Raw genomic sequence first — 27,413 nt, forward strand, 5'->3', positions numbered from 1 at the left:
AAACATGAACCAGAAGCTAGAAGCTTCAGCTCAAGTTCAGTCCCACTTTTGTCACCCTTCCTAGCCCTAACCAGATCCCCTGGATGGGTTCTAAGTTGCTGCCTCCCCATTCCTACTCTCCATCCACTGTGCCAACCAGGTTATGTTTGGGTTAGGGGACAGGAGGCCCAGGGTCTTCCAGCGGATGCCCAGTGGCATCTCAGGGAAGAGCAGGGCAGCGGCTACCCACCCTGGGCTGACGGTACCAGGCGTGTTTGGTGAGGACTGAGTGGGGATCCTGTACCTATCCCCAGTCCAGGTACTGAGTGTGAGTCCAGTACTTTCTGACACAGAGGTTGCAATCCCTTGGGGGCTCACGGGAAGTGGAAATTGCCTTCACTTCCCTGCCCCAGGTAGAGCCCCACATTTTTATTTTACTCTGGGCCCTGCAGAGTAGGTGGCCAGACTGAACCAGAAGCATGGGGACTAATATGGTTTGAATTGTAACCCCCTCAAAATTGGTATGTTGAATTCCTAACCTCCATATCTTGGGACTGAGACCTTATATGGAGATAGGACCTATATGGAGGTAGTCAAATCAAAATGAGGTGATTGGGGTGGACCCTAATATCAAATGACTGGTGTCCTTATAAGTAGGGGAAATTGGGACACAGAGATATGCATAGAGAGTAGATAACATGAAGACACCCAGGGGGAAGCCATTCGTCACCAAGCCAAGGAGGGAGCCTGGAACAGATTCTTTTCTCACAGGCTCAGAAGGGGCCAATCCTGCTGACACCTTGATTTTTTACTTCTAGCCTTCAGACTCGAGGGACGGTAAATTTCTGTTAAGTCACTCTGTCTGTGGGACTTTGTTATTGCAGCCCTAGCAAACTAGTCCAGGGACTAACACTATATCTGCCATTAAAAGTTGATTTGTTTTTGTGTTATTCCCTATAAATTAAGTAAGTTAAGTAAATGTGTATTTTTCTTAAATGAGTATATTCTTAAAACACCTAAGATGGATGAGCTCAGTGTCAACACATTTGTGTTCAATAATGTCACATCATTTCCAAGATTGTTGTGGTTGTTGGTGGAGTTGTTTTCTGTTTCTGTTTGTTTTGGTGACCCAGTCTTTGAATCATATCTTCAGGGCTTCTACATGCAGGCATTTGTGAGGGAAGTTTATGTTCTGTCTCACTGTGTCCTGCTGTAACTTGCTCTCTGTAGCGAGGCTTCCTGGTGACTGAGATGGTACATTTTCAACCCAGTCTATAGGGTAACAGAACTTCTGTGAATAATGAGTTTTATACCAGCAACGTCTGTTAGGTACTTTCAAGCTAAAGACAAAATGATGGAGGGATAGGCAAAAAGCTAAAAGGAAGGCAAAGGTTTTCAACTCAGTTTAAAAATTCATTGGTAAGATACAGAGATCCAGGAAAGAACTGCAGAAGAGATGAGATTTTCTGCAAGGGTCAGCTACTGCTAGATGAGAATGGCAGAGAGGAAGGGACGGGAGGGAATCCGAGTAAACAGGAGTGGGGTGCAAGGACAGTCTAAACGGTTAACCCACTTCACACAGGGGTTGGTAACAGGTAATTTGAATCCCCACAAAACGGGAGCCAGTACAGCTGATTAGCTGGGTTTCATGTTTCCCCGCATGTGAGAAAGAGTATTGTGTGCCCCATGGAACTGGGAGTGGCGATTTGGGAAGATTAGAGAGAAAGTGGGAGAGAACACGTAAAAAGATTTATCGAGAAGGATCCCATGGGCCTGTGGAGGTGGTGATTATCCAGGTTCAGAAGCTGCAGGAGAATAAACAATGCGCAAAATCAAGGACAGTGCTAGGGCAGATAAAGAGATGGAAGTTCTGGATGGGATAAGGAGATATTTTAAAATGTGCTTTACCTTTTAGTTGATTAATAGAAGGCAATTGAGAGGTAGCCACAGGCCTTGGTGGGTGCTGTCAGATTAAGAGACGAACACCAAGTCTCAGATGATTTGGGATAAAATGCAAACATGCGTGCAGAGAGCCAGGAGGGGCAGGCACACTTTTCCACTTTGTTCTGTGGGACTGTTCTTTCAAGTACAATGCACATGCCGCAAGCATCAGAAATTCCTTGCTTATTGGTTTGGAAAGTCGTATTAAGAATCCAGATTTTCTGCACCATTCAGCCATGAACAGAACTCGATTCAGTGGCTTACAACATCCTTTCCTGCTACAGAGTAATCTAAGTAAGGAACACAATCAGATCTGAGCCCATTGTTCACTGGACAGGACAAATCCAAATTTGTGTAGCTGGAAAAGGCCAATACATCCCTAGAGAGATGCTGCTCACCTTTCAGATTGGTTACAGGGGAGAGATGCCCTCCCCACTACCTTCTGGACCCTTTCCATGTCCAAACTGAAATAGAGTAGTCCCCTCTTTCGCAGGGGATACATTCTCAGACCCCGAGTGGATGTCTGAAGTCGCAGATGGTACCAAACCCTATGTAGACTATGGTTTTTCCTATACATACATACTTATGATAAAGTTGAATTTATCATTTAGATACAGTAAGACATTAACCAGAGTAACGAATAATAAAACAATTATAATATATTGTAATAAAAACTATGTGAATGTGGTGTCTCTCTAAATAACTCATTGTACTGTACTCACCCTTCTTGTGATGATGTGAGATAATAAAATATCTATGTCATGAGATGAGGGCCATAGATATTCTAACATAGTATTAGGCCACATGTGACCTGATGACACATCAGAAGGAGGATCATCTGCTGCCTTCACTGTGGTTGACCTCGGGTAAACTGAAACAGCCGAAAGCAAGATGGCAGATAAGGGTGGGGGAGGGACTACTGCACCTGTCAGAACCGAAAGGAACTGAACAGACTCAAGAGATACTACAGGCAGGGAGTGCCTGAGCACCAGCTGTGTGGGTGGATAGAATAGAAGAGCTTTAACCCCAGGGAAATGGGGTGGGAGATTGAAACTGGGTTGCATTTGGCAAGCTGTAGTTTCCTAATAGCTTGTCTTAAGCAGTGCACTTGATGTGAACCATGTACGTGAACTTTTCCTTCTACTTCCCTTTAACAAGGAGGAGCACAGAGCCTAGATTAGAGCCCCCCTCATGATGGAATTTATTGAATAGCAGAAAGCCCTTTGCTTGCCTAAAGTCCCACCATCAAAAGAGCATTTCTTTAGGAACTGTTGTTTTATTATTTGTTTCAAGTGTTTTTGTGTGAAAAGTACAGAAACCCCAACGAGGTCTTAAAGCTTCAAACCTTATTCACTTACCACTTCAAACCTTCAGCCATTTCTAAGAGAAGAGCTGTCTAAAGCAGAAGGAGGCACCACAAGACAGGTGGAGCACTGACTGTGGGCCCCACATTGTTTTAGGTGCTCACAGTATAGGTGGAGGTGATCAGAAGCGAAGTGGTGGGGGCCTCAAGAGAAATGTCCTACAGGTACTTCCCACCAGCCAGCACTGTTCAGACAGATGAGACGGTAATAGTTGCCCCCAGGCTTTAGACTCCTACCTCGTGGTATCACAGGAATTGGCAGGCATTTACCAGCCAACTGCACAGCTGAAACCAGAAAACAGATCATTGTCGCTGCCTTTTCCAGAATCCTCACATTCCATCAATCACCAAATCTTGTCATTTCTTCCTCCTTTGAATTCTCTTCCTAGTGACTTGAGTCTCACCCTTCTTCCCTCCTCCTTTCCTTTCCCACCACAACCAGCTGAACTGACATCTTCCTTCCCCTTGCTGGATCACAGCAATAGTCCCCACACTGTGCTCCAGTTCCACTGGTGGACCATCTCATCCCACCGAAAGAAGAACTGCAGGCCTCGAACTTGGATGTTTGCCTCACGCCTATATTCTGAGCACCTAAAACAATGTGGGGCACACAGTCAGTGCTCAATAAATGCTTTTGTTCAGCGTGCTGATTCATCTTCTACACCACAGCCTCAGTCATGCCTTCTCTCATTCCTAAAGCTCTCTCTCATCCGAAGACTAATAGACATATCTGTGAATAAAATTCAACTTCTTCATAAAATGACCCCAAACCACCTCTAACTTTGTATTCTACAGCCACCAAAGTCTTTTTTAGAGGTGGGCTCTCATCACCCTGAAGCTGATTGTTTTTGTCACTTCTGAGCTTTTGTGATTTTGCTCCAGAATGCCCCCTTGCCCAACTCCCTGGCTGTGCATCTATAGACCTCCTCCACTACTCTGAACTCTCTCTCTCTCTCTCTCTCTCTCTCTGCAGTGAAAACAGGCATCTTGCTTGGCTAGTTTCACCAAAGTACCTCCACGTGTGACAAATGTTAGGTCCCTAATAAAGGACTGTTGAACAAAAATGTGTGTGTGTGTGTGTGTGTGTGAGAGAGAGAGAGAGAGAGAGAGAGAGAGAGAGAGAGAGAGATTGAAAGAAAGCAAGAGATATCTCTGATAGGCCAAATCACCCCTTCTAGATCCGCTTCTTCCTCATTGTGTTTGTTTATACCTCTGAAATCAAAATATACTTCAGCATTAAGGTATAATTCTTTCTGTACATTTCATGATGTGCTCTCAGGGATAGCATCAATTCCTTAAGGGCAAACACTATGACATACGTATCCTCTTTTCTGCAGGGTTCCTAACACATACCATACTAGGGACTGAAAAATCATTTGAAACTTTAAGTCTCCTACTTCAAATTGTTTGGCAACAATTTGCAGCAGTTTGTTTTCTCCTTTATAGGTTATAAATTAACGTGTGTAAATAAAGCTAGACTAAGACCTTTATGGTCCTCACTGAACATGTGGCTATTAAACTTCAAAGACAAAATGGATTTGGGAAAAAATGTAAAGGAATGACTCAATTAAATAACCTTTAAAGTCCCACCAGTTCTAAAGTTTATGGTTCAGGTTTATGGTTAGAGTTAGTCTCCTCCAAATGACCTCATTCCTTACAGCGTTGTTCGCTGTCTCCTCCCTGGAAAGTGGACAAGTGCATGCATATACCAACACTCTCCCCACTCAGAATGATCCGATGACACTAAGGACCTCTGTCTATCTCATATAGGACACTAGTTGAGGATCCAGTCAAGTGTTTCAATTTCTGGGCTATTTTCTTTTGTTTTTCATCACTTGCCTTTAAGGGATACTCTAATGTAGCTGTAATGTTTTCTTTGGAACTGATGGAACTTCCTTCTTTTTCATTAACCAGAATTCTCATGATTTCAGAAGAAATAGATATACTTTTAAGGGACAGATATTTAGGAAAATAATTTCTCTCTTTCTCTCTAGAGAGGTTTTATTTATTTATCCATGAGAGACACAGAGACAGAGGCAGAGACATAAGCAGAGGGAGAAGGAGGCTCCCCATAGTGAGCCTGATGTGGGACTCGATCCCAGGACCCCGGGATCATGACCTGAGTCAAAGGCAGACGCTAAGCCACTGAGCCACCCAGCTGCCCCAAATAATGCCTCTTTCTATCTCTGGTATCCTACACAGTGCCTACCATGTGGCTAGCACCCAACGAATACTTGTGAAATAAAGTAATATTCTACATGCAGTCATGAAAGGATTACCTTTGGCTGAAGTCCTACATTTAATCAAGGAAGAATTCTCCTCCCATTTTTTAGAAAAGTGCATGTTATCCTGTGGGGCCAAAGAGTGGATCTAAAATGATCTCCTCCTCAAAAGAACCCAGAAGTAGAAAGTAGAACCACTATCTTCTATTTTATTCCCTCTCCAAAAAAGGATAAAAATTAGTTTATAAGTTACTTCTAGTAAATCAATCCTTTTCTCCTCTTAAACTTATAATTATGAAGGGAAGTATAATAACATTTTACTGCAAAGAGATTTAGTAATTCTGGCAGTACTTCATTAATCACTTAATCAGTGTTCAAGCAGAACTGATGTCCTTGACATATATAATCAATCTTGCTTCCTCCCACCTTTGATTTTCATCCTTTCTAAAACCTGACTATAGACACGAAGGATTGGTGGCTTTTCTTCACATTATGTTTTTGTTACAGACAACCCATATATGCATATAATAATCATCAGAATATTGATATCTATTTTGGGTCTCCTCATAGTCTATTTGAAAGCAATTGTTTTCTCTTCAGTGAATTTATAGAGATTAATGGTGCCAGGACCAGATTCTATTATAGTTTAATGGGAAAATGGGATTGGGCCATTTTTTAGCTTCGTATGGCATAGTATTCTTTTGGAGATGGCATATTTATTGTTATTGTTAAGCCACAGCTACTTGTTTATGATACATTCCAAGGAACTTTTCCAAAGCTACATTCTAAAGGCAGCTGGGCATGAAAACATAATAACACTCCAAAAGTGAGCAGCATGGGATTAAGTTTATCTAATATCTTCTGCTTCAGGAAGGTATTTTTATGATCACTGGTGTAACTAGAAGTTCTGATTCTGACACTCCTTTTCTCATAACACTTAATAATTTGAACACTTAAAAACATTACTTATCCACCCAAAATTTTAATGATATATAATTTCCATGTTGATTTACCGATTCACTCATCCATACACCTTTTATCAACATCATGTGTTTTTCTCTTTCTCATAAGAGAGCTGCAGAATAGACTTTCAGATAGATGAGCATGAAAGAGGAACAGATGAAGACTCTTAATTCATGATTGCACATATATTTGAGCAAACAAGACAAGAAATTTGTTTTTTGGCTTTCGAAGAGTATTTTTACTCCATAAAAGGTGATCTCAGGATTATCTAAAACTAAAAAGCCTATACACACTGTGTGCTGCAAAAGCTAAAGTAAAGATGAATTTTTCTGAAAATGACTGGAGTCTTTGGGGACGCTCAAGTTAGCACTCTCCAGGTGCTCCATTGGATCTACAGTTGCCTCTGCAGACAGAGAATTGGGAAGCCAAAAGGATAATAGTAACGATAATAACAACATCAGTTTGCTGAAGTCTTCCTATGCCAAAGTGGTGGGTGATGTGCTTTGCATGGGTTATTTAACTCAATACTCTTGCTATCCCTGTGAGGTCAGTAGCACGCATGCTCCCATTTCAAAAGGGAAAGGCAAGGCTCATTGAGATTAAAAAAATTTCCCAAAGTTCCAGACTAGTCTGCCTGTTTGAGAGACATCAACTACTAGTCTGTCCACCCATCTTAGTGTATAAACTGAGGCCCAGAGGGCTGAGATCCAGCCAGTAAATAGGTGGAGATATTTGAACATGTATATGAGATAGAAGCTAAATTACAGAACAATTATAGTAAAATAATTATCCTTTAGTGAAAAATTAATGAAACTCTGGGTTAGCTAGAAAGTAATTAGTAGGTTACAACAGAAATTAAGGTTAACGTTCTACCCAAGCATGAAAAGGTGAAAAGGAGAGTTGGAAAGAAGGTTAATTATCAGAGTCCACACAGCACTGGCAAGGGGTAGATTTGATCTTGAATGAGTATTACTAATAACCATATAGACATGGTCTACATTAGGAAAACAAATTTCCTGATCTAAATGAAATCTCCCTAAAACCATTCATTCTCTTCCCCCGCCCAAACACACACTCGCTTCTCTTTTGCTCTGATATATGATGATCAAAGCAATTTTCTGACAACTAATTCAACTCCTCAAATGTATGGTTATAAATAAGGTTATCAATTATTAAACGAGGTATAGCTTTTATTAATACATTGACAATCTTTTTTTTTTTAACAATGTCTTAAGTGATTTTGGTTACTGTAAATCAGTTCTTGGCCTGAGTAACTTTGAAAAAAACAAAGAACTTTTACCAAAATGAAGCATTGTCCCCATGCACTGACTCACAAGGCGGCTTGTTCTGCACCATTCCAAATCTCTAGAAGGCCTCTGCCTGTTACTTCTATGCCCTGGCCACACAACACAACTTGCCCCAAACCACAGGCATTTTAAGGAAAGCTGATAATGTCCCTTCAGCTTTCAAAAGAATGGACAGGAGGTAAAATATAAGAAGAGAGCCTACCTAATGAAAGAACAAAAGAGCTCTTGGACCTGACTGACATTCTGAGCTGAGTAACCCAGGAACCCTAGGCCTCCGAGCCTATACAGGCAGGCCTGTGTAGCTGTCAGCACATTTAATCAACATTAAGTATTTATTGAACTTCTATAATGTCCTCAGTACATTCTGTGCTTAGACTGAAAAAATTAGATGATTTCTACCTTTGAAAAACCTGTGAGAGGACAAGTTCATAACCACATAGCAGATGTTTTCCAGACCAGTGACTCTAGGTATAGTCAGATAGTGGGCACGTAGCTAACACCATTCCTTGGTTGAGCCCCACCAGCTTTTCCACAGGGAATTCACTCAAATCTCTTCTTCTGGCTCCAGGGGGTTAGAGGCTCAGAGGTATGTCACAAAAGCTGCTTTCTCCTTATCTTCCTGTGGCCTGTGTGGTTTTTGCCACTGCCATAGCACTCTACCACTTTTCATGTATCTACGAATGGTGCCAGGCCTGAACCAGCGTCTTGGGCATTCATCTACTACTAGTCCAACCCAACAAGGCTGCTCTTGTGAAGAGGCCATCCCCACAGCAAATGTCCTTATGTTTTTATTCCACATGGAATAAAAGAGAATGAATATGGAGAAGTTTTTTCCCCCACCAGTATTGCATCTTGTATCAAGACACAAAACAGCACTTTACTTATATCCCCTTTTGTTTTTCTATAGGAATTTGATGGTAGAACTTTTTATTTAAGTGACTTTTCGATTCAGCTGGTATGTTTCTAATATTCAGGCATTTGCTTGAAGAAAATCAAAGTGTCACCAAACTTCTGGGCACACAATGTCCCTCTCCTTTAGCCCTTGGTGTTATTACCAATCCCTGTTCTCTCTCCAGTTGTGGTGAGCTCCTTCACCATAATACCACTCCCCTGTGGAGTCACAGACAGCCTTTGCTACTATATGGCCATGGATGTCTTAGGTCACTTTCCCATTAGTTCCAACAAGTCCATTTATGTTTCCCAAGAAATCTCTCTGTTTTGTGCAAGTAAAGTCCTTCTGGTGGATACATCTATCAACTCCAGATCCGTTGAAAATGACCATAAATTATAGCACATGGCAGCATGGGCATGCACACTGGGATCCTCATGACACTAGTTAATGATATATGAAAGTTCCATGCCATATTTTCTATTTTGTTGTTTCAGATAAAGGAATGTTCCTTATCCAGAGTGAGAGCCTCAAGAAATGCATTCAAGCAGGCAAATCTGTACTGACCCTGGAGAACTGCAAGCCACCAAACAAGCACATGCTTTGGAAATGGGTTTCAAACCACCACCTCTTTAACATAGGAGGCAGTGGTTGCCTGGGCCTGAATTTATCTAATCCAGAGCAGCCATTAAGCATATATGAGTGTGATTCCACTCACGTTTCCTTGAGATGGCACTGTAACAAGAACATGATCATCGGCCCTCTCCAGTACACAGTCCAGGTGAATCACAACAATATGCTTGTGGCCTCATGGAAATATCTTCATAAGTGGATTTCCTATTTGTCAGATGGTGGAAGCATTTGTGAATATCTGCACAAAGGTAAAAAATAATTTAAATAAAAGTATTTATGAAATGATATATTTAGAATGTTTGCCCCTAAAGTAAAGATTTGTAAATTATATTATATGACAGCACCAACACCTAGAGCCTTGAGGGACTTCTGCTAAATACATTTTAGTTGCTTACTTGACTCTTATTAAAGGATTATTGGAGTCTTAGAATGAACTTTCTAAATTCTGCTAAAGAAGCAAAACTCAGAATTTAAAGGTATTAGGGGTGAAAACACTTAAATAACTGGGAATCAATGGAAAAGAGGAGAAAGACTAGAAGAATAGGAGAGAAAAAGAAAATAAAGGTGGGAAGAAAAGGTCTTTGAAGTAAAGACTGGTCAGGGTGCCACCATTTCCCTTATTGTAGAAACTCAGCCCCATGTATGAGCATGACTACAGAGCACCTCAGAGCCTCCTCACTCGCATCCATGTCATTCATGGGCAAAGCATTTATTTATTTATTTATTTATTTATTTATTTATTTATTTATTTATTTATAAAAGAGAGACAGAGACAGAAGAGAGAGACAGAAGAGAGAGAGAGACAGAGAGGCTCAAAGATGCAGGCAGAGGGAGAAGCAGGCTCCATGCAGGGAGCCCGATGTGGGACTGGATCCCAGGTCTCCAAGATCAGGCCCTGGGCTGAAGATGGTGCTAAACCGCTGAGCCACCGAGCTGCCCAAGGCATTTAAAGATAAACCACAGACTACTGTCAGGAGCAATTGACATGTATCAAGGGATGGGAAACTATGATTTCAGGAGTAAGGTCTTTATTTCTCCATAATTCCTTAATATTTGGCATTCTGAGCAGGAAATAAAAGGACAAAGAAAATGGCATAAATTCTGAAACCTCAAACCTGTTTCTTAGATTTTTTGCTCTGTAGCTCTCTTCATTCATTCATCTATGCAACCTTCACATATTTATTGAGCACTGATTGTTTCTCGGGTACAGTGCTAGACACTTAATTTACACAGGCCAATGAGACAGATGTGGCCCCTGACCTCATGGTGCTCTGTAGAATTATGCCTTAACAAGAGCATACCCTTCTAAGGACTTTATACCAGTCCTAGGAAACAGAGCAAGACACTCTTAAGATTCAAAGCAAGACTTTCTTCTGTACCTGCAGTAAATGAATTTTACTGGCGTAAAATTCTTGACAGAGCCAAGAGCAAGCCATTTGCAAGGACTCACAATAAGCAAGTGCTGCAAGCCAGCACTCTGAATAGTCTATGGTTCTAAGGAAGAACTTAATATTTTGCTTTATATTCATTTTTTAGCCATGTACTCACATTCTTACGCACTGAGTAGAAGTCAGGGTATTGAAATAAGATGACGTGCCCTGAAATATCTGTATTTCCTAAACGCCCAAACCTCCAGGCCTGGCAATGTGGCGTGTGCTCAGTCTAGCCCCTGCCAACTGTGGTGAAGGAGTGGGAACCTCCACAGCTGGCCCTTCTGCTCCAGGACCTGTTGACTTAATTGAGGGTGGCTCTGAGCCCCCTCACCATGGAAAGCCCCCGTTGAGTCATGATTAAGGCCAAGGATACCCAATTACTCTGAGAAATACTCTGAGAAAGCAGCTGACAGGACACCTCCTCACACTCCTCTCCCCTAGACTCTTGTAGAGGCCTCCTAACTAGTCATCCCATTTTCCCTTCTCCTGTGTAGGTTCAGTTTGCCACACTGCACCCTGAGTTAGTCTTTAAAAATGGAAATCTTATCATGTCATTTTCTCTTTCAAAACTCACTAGTGACTTCTCACCACCCTCATAGTCAAGGCCCAAATCCACAATGTGGCAGAGCCGGCCCTCTGTGAGCTGATGCGCCAGCATTTCCCCAATGCCACTTCCTTTTGCACCTCCTTGCTCTTCCCCATTCACCCCACGCAGGCTCTTGTCACAGGCCCTTTATATTTGCTGTTCCTCCTACCAGAACAACTCTTTTGCAAAGACTTGCTCCTTCACTTCACCCAGTTCTCATTCAGAGAGGCCTTCGTTGCAACCCTCTCCAAAATGGTGCCCCTCCATCCTTCAAACACACACAGAGCTATTCTATCTTCCCGTCCTGCTTTGTTTTTCTTCGTGGCACTTAAGTTTTTCTTCGTGGCACTTATCACTACCCAGAATTATACATTTACTTATATATTTGCTTTCTCTTTGTCTCTCCCCACTGGAACAGAAGCTCCATATGAAAGGGAACGTTTGCAGGTTTGCTCTCCAGTACATCCCCAATGCTGGGCGCATTCAATGCTCAATAAATATCTGTTGAATGAATGAATAAATTCCAATTAAAAAATAAATCCTGATAAAACTATTGAGGTTCAGATCCCTGATATATTTGGGGGCCAGAAGGTATTTTAAAGTCGATCTTCATTTAATTTTCCTTCCCATCCACTGACAAACCCATGTGCTACTGTGGCAGGGCACCACTGTAAATAAACAGGTAAGAAAATATCTAAACAAGCCACTTACCAGCCCGTGCTCTGAAGCCAGCACTTTCCCTTGTACTGCTACACACTCTAGACAGTGAGGTCCTGAGGGTTCTCTGTGGTATAGCAAGGGCCTTCGCCTTCGTAGATTTTCAGTCAATAAGAAATGCATTCTCTGTATGATAGCTTTCAAAGATAAAGCTGACATAATTCTTATTTAACTTTGATTTTTTTCTTCTAGATATGTACACAATCAAAGGGAATGCCCACGGGATGCCGTGCATGTTTCCTTTCCAGTATAACCGACAGTGGCATCATGAATGCACCCAGGAAGGGCGGGAAGACGACTTACTGTGGTGTGCCACGACAAGCCGCTATGAAAGAGATGAGAAGTGGGGATTTTGCCCAGATCCCAGTAAGAATAAGCTCTAGTTTTCCCCATATGTCATGAATGAATCAAGCATGATTAGAAAGTTATCTGTATCTAAAGAAAAGCACCAGGATTGACATATTGAAGTCTGAATAAGTCCCCTGATTCTGTTTATCCAGATTTTGATTTTGTGTTTGTTTTGCCTTGAAAAGACAATTCTGATGTATATTCTTTTTTCCCTCTTATGTTCAAAAGATGTTAATTAGCCATTCTTCATTAAGCTCAGTGCATAAGGATGCTTTAACCAGAATGAAATTATAACACTCTGTGTGCTCATTAATCCCAGCTTCCGGGCAAAATACGTCAAAACAAACCTGAATGCATATAAAACTCATTCTTTATTCCAACTTTCGATCCACCCCCTCCTATAAGCTGCCTTAATTTCTTCATGTCCAGACTGCTTGTCTTGCCCATTGTCAAGTCTGGCATCACCTGGTCCGCTGATGACCTTTCTCAAATTACAGTTGCCCTCATTATTTCTCAACAGTGAGTTCTCATCTTGATTCCCTTTTCTTATTGCTCAATTTCTAGCTATAACCTCAAAATCTGACAGCTGCAATGTTCTTTTTTCAGTTAGACTTTATTTTTATTTAGCTAAAAGCTTTCCAATAGCTGTTAAATATTGAAAAATATTGATATATATAATATATATATATGTATATATATCTTCTAATTTTTTTAGAGAGAGAGGAGGGAGAGGGATAGAGGGAAAGAGAGAATCTTAAGCAAGTTCCATGCTCAGAGTGGAGCCCAGCACAAGGCTCAATCCCACAACTCTGAGATCATGATCTGAGCTGAAATCAAGAATCAAATGCTTAACTGACTGGCCACCCAAGCACCACTATATCTTCTACTTTCTGTATTCAATGTCCTTAACCTTGGCCCCGGAAAGTCCGAGAATATAGCTTCTACTATCTCCTCTTCCTTGCCTACTTCCACTCCACATATATGACAAAATGAAACAAATAAATTTGAAACAAAAGCAAATTGAAGAGAGGAATTTCAAAGAATATGGTTTATAGGTTATCTGTAGAATTGTTTTATAATCTAAGAAGTAGGATGACTTAAGCAAATCAGAGAGAATACAGGCTTTGAAGTCAGACAGACCAAGATTAGAGTCTGTTTCCCTTCAACAATGAGATCTTGAGTCTCAGTTTCTTTGCCATAAAATGGAGATAATAATAGTACCTTTTTGGATTACTGAGATCCAATTTGATGATGCCTCTAAGGCACATGTACTTTTAGTACATCGTAAGCACTCACCAAGATTAGCCATTGCCATCACCATCAACGTGTATCATTATCAAAGCTCGTAGATCATTATACTGAGCTAGTATAGTGGTGAATACCAAGAGTGTTAGGATTAGGACCCTCCCTTCAAAGAACTTGGCCTCTAGATGTAATACAGACAGATTTGCTCGATGCTAGAAAATACAGACTATATTTGATATGATATTCTAGAATCACCTGGAAAATAGTTACAAATACATATCCTGGCTCTTCTCCCAGAGATGCAGTGGGTCCAGTGTGTGGCACCCAAGCATCTGCATTTTTGACAAATAACCCAGGTAATTCTTCATCAGACAATTCACAGTATGCAGATAATTCTGTGCAACATACATCTATATACAGCAGTGATATTAAGACACTTAACAACTAATATGATAGGGACTATTGACCAGTCCAAGTGGAGATTTTAACATAGAGATTAAGAACCCTGAAGGCTCAGTGCTAGTTTTAACCCCTCAGCTTTGGGAATGTGAGGAGATGTGATGAAGGAAGAAATGTAGGAGAGGGATCCCTGGGTGGCGCAGCGGTTTGGCGCTTGCCTTTGGCCTAGGGCGCGATCCTGGAGACCCGGGATCGAATCCCACGTCGGGCTCCCGGTGCATGGAGCCTGCTTCTCCCTCTGCCTGTGTCTCTGCCTCTCTCTCTCTCTCACTGTGTGACTATCATAAGTAAATAAAAATTTAAAAAAAATTAAAAAAAAAAAGAAATGTAGGAGAGACTGGGGCAGGAGCAGCTGGATGGCTCAGTTGGTTAAGTGTCTACCTTCAGGTCAGGTCATGATCGCAGAAGCCTCAAGTTAGGCTCTCTCCCTCTGTCTCTCCCTCCCAATTGTGCGCTCTCTCTCTTTCCCTCTCTCTCTCTCCCTCTCTCTCTCTCTCAAATAAATAAAATCTTTTTAAAAAGAGAGAGAGACTGAGACAGCAAGGGGCACTCAAGAAGCTCAGGATGGCAGCTATTCATCAGCCAGCGTGAAAGTCTTTCATTGTTTAATAACTGTTTAGTCATTAGCCTTCTCTATCTGAATCCGAATTCCTGTGTGTAGGTGTCTGTGTTTGTAATCCCTATGCTCCTTAGATTCTTGAATCAGATGCCATATTATTTACATTGTCTTCCCTTTCCATTTCCAGCTGTCACACATGTTATTATTTAAAATAAGTAGGGGCACTGAGGCTCAGTCAGTTGAGCATGGGACTCTTGATTTAGGCTCAGGTCATGGTCTTGGGGTCATGGGAGTGTGCCCATGTTGGGCTCCATGCTCAGCACAGAGGCTTCTTGGGATTCTCTCTCTCTCCCTCTCACTCTGCCCCTCCCTCCCTCCCTCACTGCTGCTCTCTCTCTGTCCCTCCCCTACTCTTGCATTTGTGCTCTCTCTCTCTCAAATAAATAAATAGGGGTGTCTGGGTGGCTCATTTAGTTTAGCATCTACTCAGGTCATGATCTCAGGGTCCTAGGATTGAGCCCCAGTCCACTCCCTGCTCAGCAGGGAGTCTGTTTCTCCTCTCCCCCCCCCCACTCATGTGCGCATGTGTGCACTCTCTCTTTCTCTCGAGTAAATAAAACCTCTAAAAATAAAAAAATAAACAATAAACCAGTATCAATAACATTAACATGTATTTCACATGGCCCTAATCCTAGGGACATTTTTTTAAATTTAAATTCAATTTGCCAACATATAGTATAACACCCAGTGCTCATCCCATTAAGCGTGCCCCCCTCAGTGCCCATCACACAGTCACCCCAGCCCCCTGCCCACCTCCCCTTCTGCTACCCCTTGTTCGTTTCCCAGAGTTAGGAGTCTCTCATGGTTTGTCTTCCTCTCCAATTTTTCCCCACCCACTTTACCTCCTTTCATTTATAGTCCCTTTCACTATTTTTTATATTCCACATATGAGCGAAACCATATGATAATTGTGTTTCTCTGATTGATTTATTTCATTCAGCATAATACCCTCCAGTTCCATCCACATCAAAGAAAATGGTGGGTATTCATAGGGACTTTTTTTTTAAAACCCACAGTATTCTCCCTGAGGTTCTGTGAAGAACCCTGTTACCATCCTTTGTCTCTTGTATTCAATTATGGTTTCCCAGGTGGAAGCTGGGGTATAGTGGTGTTTGGGGCTTTTCACCCCCTCCCCCAGTCTTCCTATAGTTCAGAAGCTTCTTCTGCTTGTCAGCCTGCTAGATTCCAGTTCTCCTGACCTTTACCACAACCAGCACTATTTGTACAGTGCTGATTTATGGTTCCAGTTTTCTTGCTTTCTTGTTACTTTTGGTTCCTAGTGAGCAACACAACTCAAAATGATGTGTCAGAGCCTGAAATCTGAGCAAGCTGATAGCTTTTCCATGGTAGCAGCAAGTGGATAGAACAGAAAGGAGTGAGTGGAATAAGGTAAGGATTTGTACTTCTGTATCTCATCTTTCTTAATGGAGATTTTTAGTATCTCACTATAAAATGATGCTTCCTTTTAAAAAAAGTTGATTATAAGTGAGCAAAACTTAAGTTTAGTACTACTACAAATATAACACACTGGCAGTGAGGGGTAAAATAAGCACCTATCACTTTAGAGCTTCAGGAACAAGGAGATATATAGGAATTTCTCTGGATTTGTTTAGAGGCAACTCTAGTTGCCTAGCTAGTCCCTCTTAACTGTGTGTCTTACTTACACAGCTGGACAGTCATGTTTAGTTAGACATATTTTTAAGATATAAACCGCTGGAATTGTCTGATTGCCCTTGAACCTTATTCAGCTGATACGATTTCTTTTATCAGTAACTTCAATGGTGTAAAAGAGCAGATTGGTATCAACATAGATGTATGACTGTGAACCTCACCAACGTCTCCAACACTGGTTGCAGTGCTGTTATTTCTCTTGTCATGATGCTCTCTTGTTCGTTATAAGGACCATACCAACCTCCTTAACTTCCTCTAACTTCTTACCCTACCCCTCATTCTCCTTCCTGATTCTCATCAGAGTATCTCAGTTCTTACTTATAATGAAAATAGGATCCACCAGAGAAGAAGTTTTGACAATTTCTGTTCCCTAACCTTTAAGCCTACATAGGTCTGCGTTCATCTTTTTCTTGCATCCTACACAATAGTGTTCCTCCTTCTACCTAGGACAGATATTCCTGCTTGAACTCCAGAGCTTCCCAGTCAACTTTCTCCAACCTGTTTCTCAGTGTTTCTCAAAGTGTGATACCCATTCCATCAGCATCAGCATTCCCTGAAAGCTTGTTAGAAATGCAAATTATCAGCAACACCCCCAAATGACTATATCAGAAATTCTAGAAGTGCAGTCCTGCAATCTGTTTTAACGAGTCTTCTAGATGATTTCAATGCCCACCGCTCTACTGGATCCTTCCCCGTTAGCAGTTAAACCTGCTTAAGTCTTTTTGTTTAGTTGTATGGTTTTATTTAAATTCTAGTTAGTTATCATATGGTAAAATTGGTTTCAGGTGTACAATTTAGTGATTCACCACTTCTGTATAACACACACTGCTCATCACAAGTGCCCTCCTTAAAACTTATCACCCATTTAGCCTATCCCCCATGCACCTCCCTCCACCAATCCTCAGTTTGTTCTCTGTAGTTAAGAGTCTCTTATGATTTGATTCCCTCTCTCTTTTTTCCCTTCCCTTATGTTCATCTGTTTTGTTTCTTAAATTCCAAACGAGTGAAATCATGTGGTATTTGTCTTTGACTACCTTATTTTGCTTAGCATAATACATTCTAGCTCCATCTATATCTTTGCAAAAGGCAAGATTTTATTCTTTTTGATGGATGAGTAATATTCCATTGTATAGATATATATATATAGTGTATATATATGTATATATATATCACATCTTTACTCATTGATCAATCGATGGACATCCATAATTTGGTTATTGTTGATAGTGTTGCTATAAATATTGTGGTGCATGAGCATCTTTGAATCAGTATTTTTGTATCCCTTGGATAAATACCTAGTAGTGCAATTGCTGAATCATAGGGTAGTTCTATTTTTAACGTTTTGAGGAACCTCCATACTGTTGTCCAGAGTGGCTGAACCTGTTTGCATTCCCACCAACAGTGTAAGAGAAACCCGCTCAAGTCTTAAAATAAACCTTAAAAATAATATAACACCTTCATCCCCACTTCTCCTGCTTATTGAAAACATCCATAGCTTTTACCCCACCATAGACAGACTTTTCAAAAGAAATATCTATACTTCTTCATCTTACTTTCATTACTCAGTCCACTGTCTCTCCTTGACTTCTTTGACAATGCATGCTTGATCTCCATTTCATTCACTCATTCCCACACATCTGTATCGAACACCTACTATGTGCCAAACTTGCTGCTGGGAATATAACCATGAAAGTGAAAGATAAAAGTCATAGTGCCTGTCCTAATGAAATTCACATTCAAGTATAATACCTAAGTTAATATATAACTTTTGGTAAGTGCTATTTATAAACAAAACCAAAAACAGTGTTATCAGTAAGAAATTTAACTTAAATTTGTAAGTCGAGGAAGGCTTTTTTTCTAAGTTGTATTTAAATCTCTAGTCCAAGAAATGAATAATAGTTATCAAGATGGAAAGTGAGAGGATGAAGTATCTACCTAGAAGTGCATGGTAAAGCAGTGTACAACGAGGCAAGTGGAAGGGAAGGCTATGGGAATGGTCAGCACTACTAGATGTACAGGTGGTAAAGGGAATATATTGTTTGAATAGAATTAAAAAAATAATAATAAAACCAACTACAGGTCAATCTACTTTTGACTCACCATGCACATGCACTGAGAGATCTAAACAATGTCCATGATTAAATACTCTCACCTACCCAAGGCAACTGCTTCCCCACCTTCACCCCCAGCGTGCCACTCTCCAAATGTCTGAAGCCTTTGAGGAGGGAAAGAGGTTACTGCTATCTAGGAAAGACGATGAGGGAGGGAGAGAAGAGCAAGCTACTCTTGGAAAGGTTGGCAGAGGCCAACTCATTCAGAAGCATGGTAATTCAAGGTGTCCTACAGGTAAAGATTTACCTAATTCTAACTATAAATGGAAGCTATAGAGGGATCTTAAGCAGTGATATGATAATGATTTAAAACATTTTTTAAGGATCACTCTAACTCCTTTATGGCAAATGGCTTGAAGGGAGCAAAAAGGAAATCCTAAAGACCATTTATAAGGCCCTAGCATAGTTGAATCAAGGATAGTGATGACATGGATCAGGTAACAGAAAGTGGGTTGGAGAATGGGTGTATTGAAGATCCACACTGGAATTAGACTGAATAAGATGTGGTTCTAAGCAACACAGTTGAGCTGGAGAGAAGCTGAGCTGTCAGGTGTCTGAGTAGCTGATTAAAGCAACAAGACTAAAATGAAAAAGCTAAGCTTTCGATCACTTACTGTGAGATATAAGCAAGAGCCTAAAATGGGAGGAAGCACCAACTCCACTTGTTCAATTTTTCCTTATGGAATGGCACACTGTTCAAAGGTCACAAAGATCAGCATGGGACTATCAAGGGAGGCCTAAATAAAAGCCTCCTCAGTTTTGTGGACTCTGGGGCCAAGGAAAAGGGGAGGGGGAAAAGTTAGGAGTAGAAAAAGACTGGGCACTGAGAGTGGATAAAAATGTCTTCAAGGTTCCCCCTCCTCCATCCCCCAACCTCAGTGGAGGTACCTGAAGAGGATGTCATCCCAAGGCCTCAGAAAAAGAGGCTTAGAAATGAAGGAGCCAGAGCTAAGAATGTGAAGAATATGATGTGCCTGAGTCTTTGACTGAAACTCCCTTATGAGACTTCAGTGCACTGGCTGTAAATCAAGTCTGATAATGAGGTCTACCAGGTAAAGCCTTTGTGATAGCCTATGATCAGGCCTGAAAAATCACATGTAGATTTTTAACCAGGAGGTGGACTACTCGGTGGTAAGGACAAACATAAAGGATAAGGGAGAAAATGAGGTGTTAATTAAGACCCCAGGTTTCTGATATGCATAGCTAAGTTAATGGAGATACAGATTTGGAAGAGAAAATCAAGCATTCAGACTGGAACATGTTATATATCAGTCAATCATGTGAGATGTGGACCAGGCAGTTAGACATAAAGAGATCTCTATATATTTGAGAGTTGTAGTTAAGGGATTTATAGGAATGGGATAAGATAGTCTATAGTATGTGTAGAATAGAAAGAAAGGGGACTCGGGGCCAAGTCTTAAGACCTCAACATTTAGTTTGAACAGAGAAGAATGAACCAGCAAAGGAGACTGAGAACAGGCAGCCAAAGAGGTAGAAGATAGCTGGGCATGTAAAGGCAAGAAAAGAGAGTACATCAGCCAAGACAGGAAGCTCAACTTGCCAAATGCTGCTGATGGGCTAGATGTGACAAGATCTGAAACTTAAGTGTTCGCTAGACTTGGCAACATGGAGGTCACTGATGGCCTTACCAAGATATACTCTAGTTGCTAGATTGAGTGGGTTAAAGGGCAAATGGAAAAAATAGAAGAGAAAGAAACACTTCCCAATTCATTCTGTGAGGCCAATATTACCTTGATACTGAAACTAAACAAAGACATTACAAGTAAAGAAAACTACACACCACTATCTCTCATGAATATAGATGCAAAAATCCTCAACAAAATCCTGGGAAACAGAATACGACAACATATAAAAAGAATTGTACACCATAATCCACTGGAACGTTTCTCAAGAATGCAAAAGTGTTTTGAAATCTGAAAGCCAATTAATATAATACCCATCTCAATAGGATAAAGGACCCCATATGATTATCTCAATAAATGCAGAAAAAATATTTGACAGAATTTAACCTCCCTTCATGTGATTAAAAACAACAATAACAACACTCAAAAACCAGGAACAGAAGGGAATTTCCTCAACCTGATGAGAGCATCTATGAAAAAGATGTTCACAACCAACATAAATAATGGTGAAAGACTGGATGCTTCCCCTCTATGATCAGGAATAAGATGCGAATATCCACTCTTACCACCTCTATTCAACATTGTACTGGAGATTCTAATCAGGGAAAGTAGGCAAGAAAATGAAATAAAAGGCATCCAGATTGGAAAGAGGAAGTACAACTCTCTCTGTTTGCAGATGACATGATCTCGTACTCATAAAATTCTAAAGAATCCACTAAAAAAAACTATTACAACTAAGAAACACATTCAAAGCATGGAAGATCAATATACAAAAATCAATTGTATTTCAGTATAGATGCAATGAACAATCTAGAAATTAAATTATGAAAACAATTCCATTTATAGTAGCATCTAAAAGAATAAAATACTTCAGAAAATATTTAACAAAAGAAGTGAAAAACTTACGTCCTTAAAACTACAAAATATAATTGCAGGAAGTTAAAGAAGACCTAATAAATGTAAAGACATTCCATGTTTGCAGGACCAAAAAGACTTAATATGGCTAAGATGGCACTACTACTGCAATCTCTATCAAAATTCTAGCTGGCTCCTTTACAAAAAATGACAGGCTTATACTAAAATTCATATGGAAATTCAAAGGGCCCAAGACAGCCAAAATCATCATGAAAAAGGATAATGTTGGAGGATTTACACTTCCCAACTTCAAAACTTATGCAAAGTTACAGTAATCAAGACAATGTGGTCCTGTCAAAATTGAATAGGGGCACCTGTGTGGCTCAGTGAGAAGAGCACACAACTCTTGATCTCAGGGCTGTGAGTTTGAGCCCCACGTTGGGTGAAGAGATTACCAAAAAATAAACTTAAAGAAATTGGATAAAATTGTGAATCTTAATTTATGGTTAATTGACTTTGGACAAGGATGCCAAGACAATTTAATGGAGAAAGAATAGCCTTTGAGCAAAGGGTAAGGGAAACCGGATGTCCACATTAAAAAGAATGAAATTGAACTCCTATCTCTCACTTCATAAAAAAATAATTAGCTTAAAATAGATCAAAGACTTAAATGGAAAAGAAGACTATAAAACTTTTAGGGAATGTATATAGCCTTGACTACGGCAATGCAGTCTTATATGTGACACCAAAATGCAAGCAACAAAAGAAAAAATAGATAAATTGGACTTCATTAAAATTAAAAACTTTTGTGCTTCACTGGACACTGGCATGAAAGTGAAAAGGAAACCCATGGAATGGAAGAAAATATTTGGAACTCATATATCTAATAAGAGACCTTATTTCTAGAATATGTAAAGAATTCTTAGAATTCAATAATAAAAAGACAACTCAATTAAAAATGGACAAAGTGTCTGAACAGACATTTCTCCAAAGAGGATTTACAAGTGGCCAATAAGCACATGAGAAGATGCTCAGTATCATTAGTCATCAGGGAAATTCAAACAAAAAACACAATGAGATGCCACTTTACAACCAGCAGGATGGCTACAACCAAAAAGATAATAACAAAGCCAAAAAATAGAAACAACCTAAATGTCTATGAACTGATAAAAGCATAAATAACATGCAGTATAGCCATGCAGTGGGGTATTATTGGGCATTAAAAAGAAAGGAAGTGCTGGTACATGCTACAACACAGACAACTCTTGGAAATATTATGCTAAGTGAAAGAAGTCACAAAAGACCACATATTGTAGAATTCCATTCATATGAAATGCTCAGAATAAGCAAACCCATAAAGATGGAAACTAGATTAGTGGTTGCCTTCGACTGAGGGTGGAGATGGGGACTGACGGGGCAACGGAGAATTACTGCTAATGGGTACTGGGTAATGAAAATATTCTAAACCTGATTGTGGTGACAATTGCACAATTCTTTGGATATACTAGAAATCATTGAATTATATACTTTAAATGGGTGAGTTACATGTCATGTTATGTATATCTCAATAATACTGTTATTTTTGAAACAGTAAATGGGAGATGAGGAATTGAAGACAGTATGTGTGTAAAAGTATTTGACTAACGAGGGTAGAGAAAAGGCAATGGCTTGAACAGGGATTCCAAGGGAGGAAGTATTTTTGTTTCTTATTTTTTAAGAATAAGAGAGATTAAAAAAAAGAATAAGGGAGATGCTAGGTCATCTTTGAATGCATGTAGAAATAATCTAACAGAGAGAGGCTGAAGACGCAGGAAAGTAAAAGCAATTGGTTATATTGCTTTTCAGAAGACAAAAGGAAGTAGGATCCAGATCATAAATGGACAGACTGGACTTTCATAGATGTAAGGACAATTTCTTTGTAGAAGGGAAGAGGGAGAGGATGGTGCAGGCCCAAAAAGTTTGACTCATTAGGTGATGGGGAGGAGAAACTGGTCCAGAGGCTGTGGACTTTCTCTCTGAGGAGAAGGAAGAAGGAATAAGAAGTTTAGACAATGGGAATGGTATGAAATGAGCATTGTGGCTGTTGGAGAGCAAGCTTACTAGAGAAAACTAGTAATGTTTCCAGAAAGTATTCAGGATGGTTGATAATCAACTGATCAGAATGACTTTTCTATACTCATCTGTTGGGAGCAGGCACAGAGAAGGCAGATGATTGGGGTCCTTTGTTGAAACAGCACTCCATGCTCATTTATGGACTCAGTACTTAACTTACTTAAAGACTTAGCAACATGTAACAAAATGGAAACCATCGCTTTTCTTGGGCTTCTAGGACCCATATCTACTAGTTTTTCTCTTTCTTGTGTGGCCACCACTTCTCAGTTTCCTTTGATAGTATATTCTCCTCTACCCAATTATCTATAAATGCTGATAGGTAAGCTTGGGGAATAGCATGAAAGAGATGGAACATGGTACCTGCTTTCCTGATATTTATATTTTATCAGGAAAAACAGAGAATGAACAAGAAAAATTAATACATCATTTAATTTCAGTTGTGATCAGGGCTACCCAAGAAGTGTATAAGGCATTAAGAATATAAAGCAAGAAGTCCTGACTTGGCTTGATATTCTTTTTACATGAGATTTACCAACACAGCAGTTTGCAGGGAGCAGAGATCCAATAACTGTGATGAGTATATAAGAGGCCAAAGAGAGAGAAAAATAATAACCTTGTAGCTTGGACTTGCTTTAACCATATGAAAATTCATTTTTTTTAAGAATTCAAACTTTTTTTAAAGTGGCAAGGAACAGTTGACCTGGGACAATGGCAAATCTGTATCCCTAGAGAAGAAAAACCAGCCATGTTAAAAGAGGAGGAGGCATGGCTGCATCCCAGCAAAATCCATAATAAAATCAGTGTTGACATGAATAAATCTCAGTGCATTAAAAGAGAGGTATATTTAGGGAGGGGAAAAAATCACCTATTTAAAACATCATGCAAAGGATTTGGGTAATCTTTCATCAAATAGTTGGCAATACAAAGATATATAGGACACAGTTGCTTCCCTTAAGGAGCTCACAATTTATTTGTTGCTACAGGAGCAACAATATAAAGACAACCACAGATGCAAAGAAATATAACAATATGATTCTAGTCCTTAGAGTAGAATTTTTCAGGAATAATTAAATGCACCTGAGACGCCAGCCTTCAATCTCACATTTTCAGTGGCTTGGGAAGAGAGACTATATATGAAGAAGCAAGAGAACTAAGAATATTAAATGCATATGCCCCAGGCCAAGATGGGAGCCTGTGCCAAGCAGGTTCCTGGGAAGCAGTCTCTGTGGCAGAGATGAACACGTAGCTCTCTTGGGGGTGTGCTCTCAGGATCAAAGCACGTGGAGAGGAAGGGGAGAAAGTAGCATTGTGCAGGATGGTGATGCAGGCCTGGAGATCCCTAGACTGACTGTATGAGAAGTTCTCATACTGGAATTATCCCTAGTTGAGGTGCAAGGAGGGATCGATAGCCCTGCACTGATTAATCATGATTTGCAGGCTGCCTTTGGGAAGGGAGAGTGATATTTGGCAAAGAGACTTTTCAGTGAAGGCAATCCTTGAAGAAGGTTTAACAATGAGATGTGTCTGCTGGCAGCTAGAGAAGGCCTTATTTAAGGCCTTTGATCCTGAAGGAAGATCAGGACAGCACACGACCGTGCCCAGGCCCAGAGGGCACTTTCATCCCATTTGTTACCATAAAACCTTCAAATAAGATCCATAGAGTGGCATGCAGCCCATCTAGAGAAGAGAGAAGACTTCTATCTTACTGCAGAAGTAGAAGTACAAATTCTTCCATTTTAGTTAAAACCAAATTTAAATGACAAATGAACTTAATTGTTAGAAGAATATAGGCACCTGCAGCAAACGTTTGACTGAAAGTTTCCTTTCAATTAACATTAAGAATTGACATTAAGAACTGACACAGGGCAGCCCTGGTGGCTCGGTGGTTTAGCACCGCCTGCAGCCCGGGGTGTGATCCTGGAGACCTGGGATCGAGTCCCATGTCGGGCTCCCTGCATGGAGCCTGCTTCTCCCTCTGCCTGTGTCTCTGCCTCTCTCTCTCTCTCTCTCTCTCTCTCTCTCTCTCTCATGAATAAATAAATAAATAAAATCTTAAAAAAAAAAAAAAAAAAGAATTGACACAGGACACAGCGGCGCCTGGGTGGCTCAGTCAGTTAATTGGCTGCCTTCAGCTCAGGTCATGATCTCAGGATCCTGGGATGCAGCCCTGAATCTGACCCCTGTTCAGCGGAGAGTCTGCTTCTCCTCCACCCCCATTCATGCGTGGCTCTCTCCCTCAGATAAATAAATAAATAAAATCTTTTTAAAAACAGAGGAATTGGTGGAGATAATGCAAAACAAAATCTAACAAAACTGGGCTGTGTAATGTGCAGCAGAGACAGGATCACCGGCAAGCCTCTCCTCTCAACTGCTGAAAGCACAGAATTCAGGCAGGTTACTGCAAAAAGCTGTATTTACACAGCTCAATCTATGTCCTATTGAAAGAGCAGGACCAACTTTTGGCAAAAATGGGAATGAGAGCAATTGAAGCGTCCTCCATACCTTTTCTTATCATGATATGGCTGTGTGCTGAAGGATTTATTATCGGATCTTTCCTTATAGCAGGAGATGAGAGGCAGTTACTCTATTCCCAGATCTCTCTTCCTTCCATCCTCCCCCAATTTCCCCTCCTGACATTTTCTACCTACATCTCTCCCTCTCTGACATCCTACTACCTTCTAGTAGTAAAGGGCTACTCAGACGTGCACTCCTTGGGAAGTGCTTTAATTTTTTGTTCCAAGCCAGTGTGTTCCATGGGTTCATTTTGTGAACCACCTGTATTAGAATCAGGAATATGTTTATTTATTTTATTTTAAAGATTTTATTTATTTATTCATGAGAGACACACACAGAGAGAGAGGCAGAGACACAGGCAGAGGGAGAAGCAGGCTCTATGCAGGGAGCCTGATGTGGGACTCGATCCCAGGTCTCCAGGATCACGCCCTGGGCCGAAGGCAGCACTAAACCTCTGAGCCACCCGGGCTGCCCCAGGAATATGTTTAAAATGCAGGTTCCTGAATCCTACCCCAGACCTACGAATGCAGAATCTCTAGGACTAAGACCAAGGAATCTGCATTTTCTTTACAAGCTGGCTAAATGCTTTTTATGCACACTGAAATTGCAAACACCTCCTGCCCCTTGTCTCATGGCCTCAACTGTCACGCCACATGAACAGAGCTGAGCGGATGTCCGTTCACACTTACTGTTCCATCCATCTCAAGGATGGCCTAGCATTTTAACTGAAGACAATCTCTAAAGATTCATTCTCCATGGGGAAATTTCAGATACCAGGGCAAGATGATCACTGAAATATGCCTCCTTTCTTTCTTTTCCTTTCCTTCAGTTTTACTTGGTGATAGCTTTGTCTTCTGCCCTCCTCCAATCTTGGATCCTTCTAGTATACATAGATCAGTCAGAAAGCTATATAGACAACTTTAGATTTATATTTGGTTTAATAATTTCTAGTTAACGAACTTGGTTCTGGGGAAAGCACATTGTGATCAGACATGAAAACAAACTTTCTACCTTCCCAAGGGAACCATCTAAGTATTATGGGGAAGGAAACATTTTGTTGTCAAGTAAGTCTGAAGTATAACCAAATTAAAATTGTGCTGCTTCTTTACTACAGACCTTCTCAGAGCCTTTACTATGCTATTGTGCATTTTGCATTTACCAGAGGTGGTTATTTATGCATTATGTCCCAGCTCCTCTTGGAGAGCTCGTGGAAATACACTACTCTGTGGATCCCACTTTGGGAAATACCGTTCTAGATTTTAGCAAGTTGCCTGTCCATCAGCTACACTCATGATGCAGCATGTTTCATGTTTTTTCCATTCCGAAATTCTTTGGCTGAATATGATCTCGGGTAATTACTGTGCTGCTTAGTTCACCTTGGAGTTTGATTTAAAATTTAGCAAAATTACCCAAACTAAGCTTTCCTTTCTGTTATTTCAATAAACTTTAAATTTCAGTTACACTTTTCAGACTTCATAAAATTTACTTTTAAGCATACTATGTAATGTTTTATAAGTACATAGTACTTGTGTAAGTATTTGTACAAAATGTACAAAAAGTACATTTTGATTCTCTTCCTTTGGGTTGAAAGAACCTTATCTTAAACTGAGTATCAGTGTTCCTGTTCTCAGTGTTTATTTAAAAACCTGTGTTCAAAAAATAAATAAATAAATAAATAAATAAATAAATAAATAAATAAAATAAAAACCTGTGTTCATTATAGACTCATATTTCAATTGTATCCCTTTTATTCCACCTAGCATTTTGGTATTTGTGGGGAAAAGACTTTTTGAAACAATATTT

At 40.3% G+C, this 27,413-nt stretch overlaps 1 protein-coding gene across 2 annotated transcripts in view; it reads left to right on the top strand.

Moving 5' to 3' along the window:
• Window positions 1-27,413, top strand: part of PLA2R1 (phospholipase A2 receptor 1) — a 114,411-nt gene that overhangs the window by 8,150 nt on the left and 78,848 nt on the right. For both annotated transcript variants that reach the window (XM_055307927.1, XM_055307928.1), the window contains exons 2-3: window positions 9,162-9,545; window positions 12,226-12,399. In XM_055307927.1, coding sequence (XP_055163902.1) covers window positions 9,162-9,545; window positions 12,226-12,399 — 558 coding nt within the window. The remainder of the gene's footprint in view (window positions 1-9,161; window positions 9,546-12,225; window positions 12,400-27,413) is intronic.

The sequence above is a fragment of the Nyctereutes procyonoides genome, unplaced genomic scaffold, assembly GCF_905146905.1.
Source record: "Nyctereutes procyonoides isolate TBG_1078 unplaced genomic scaffold, NYPRO_anot_genome, whole genome shotgun sequence".
NCBI lineage: Eukaryota > Metazoa > Chordata > Mammalia > Carnivora > Canidae > Nyctereutes > Nyctereutes procyonoides.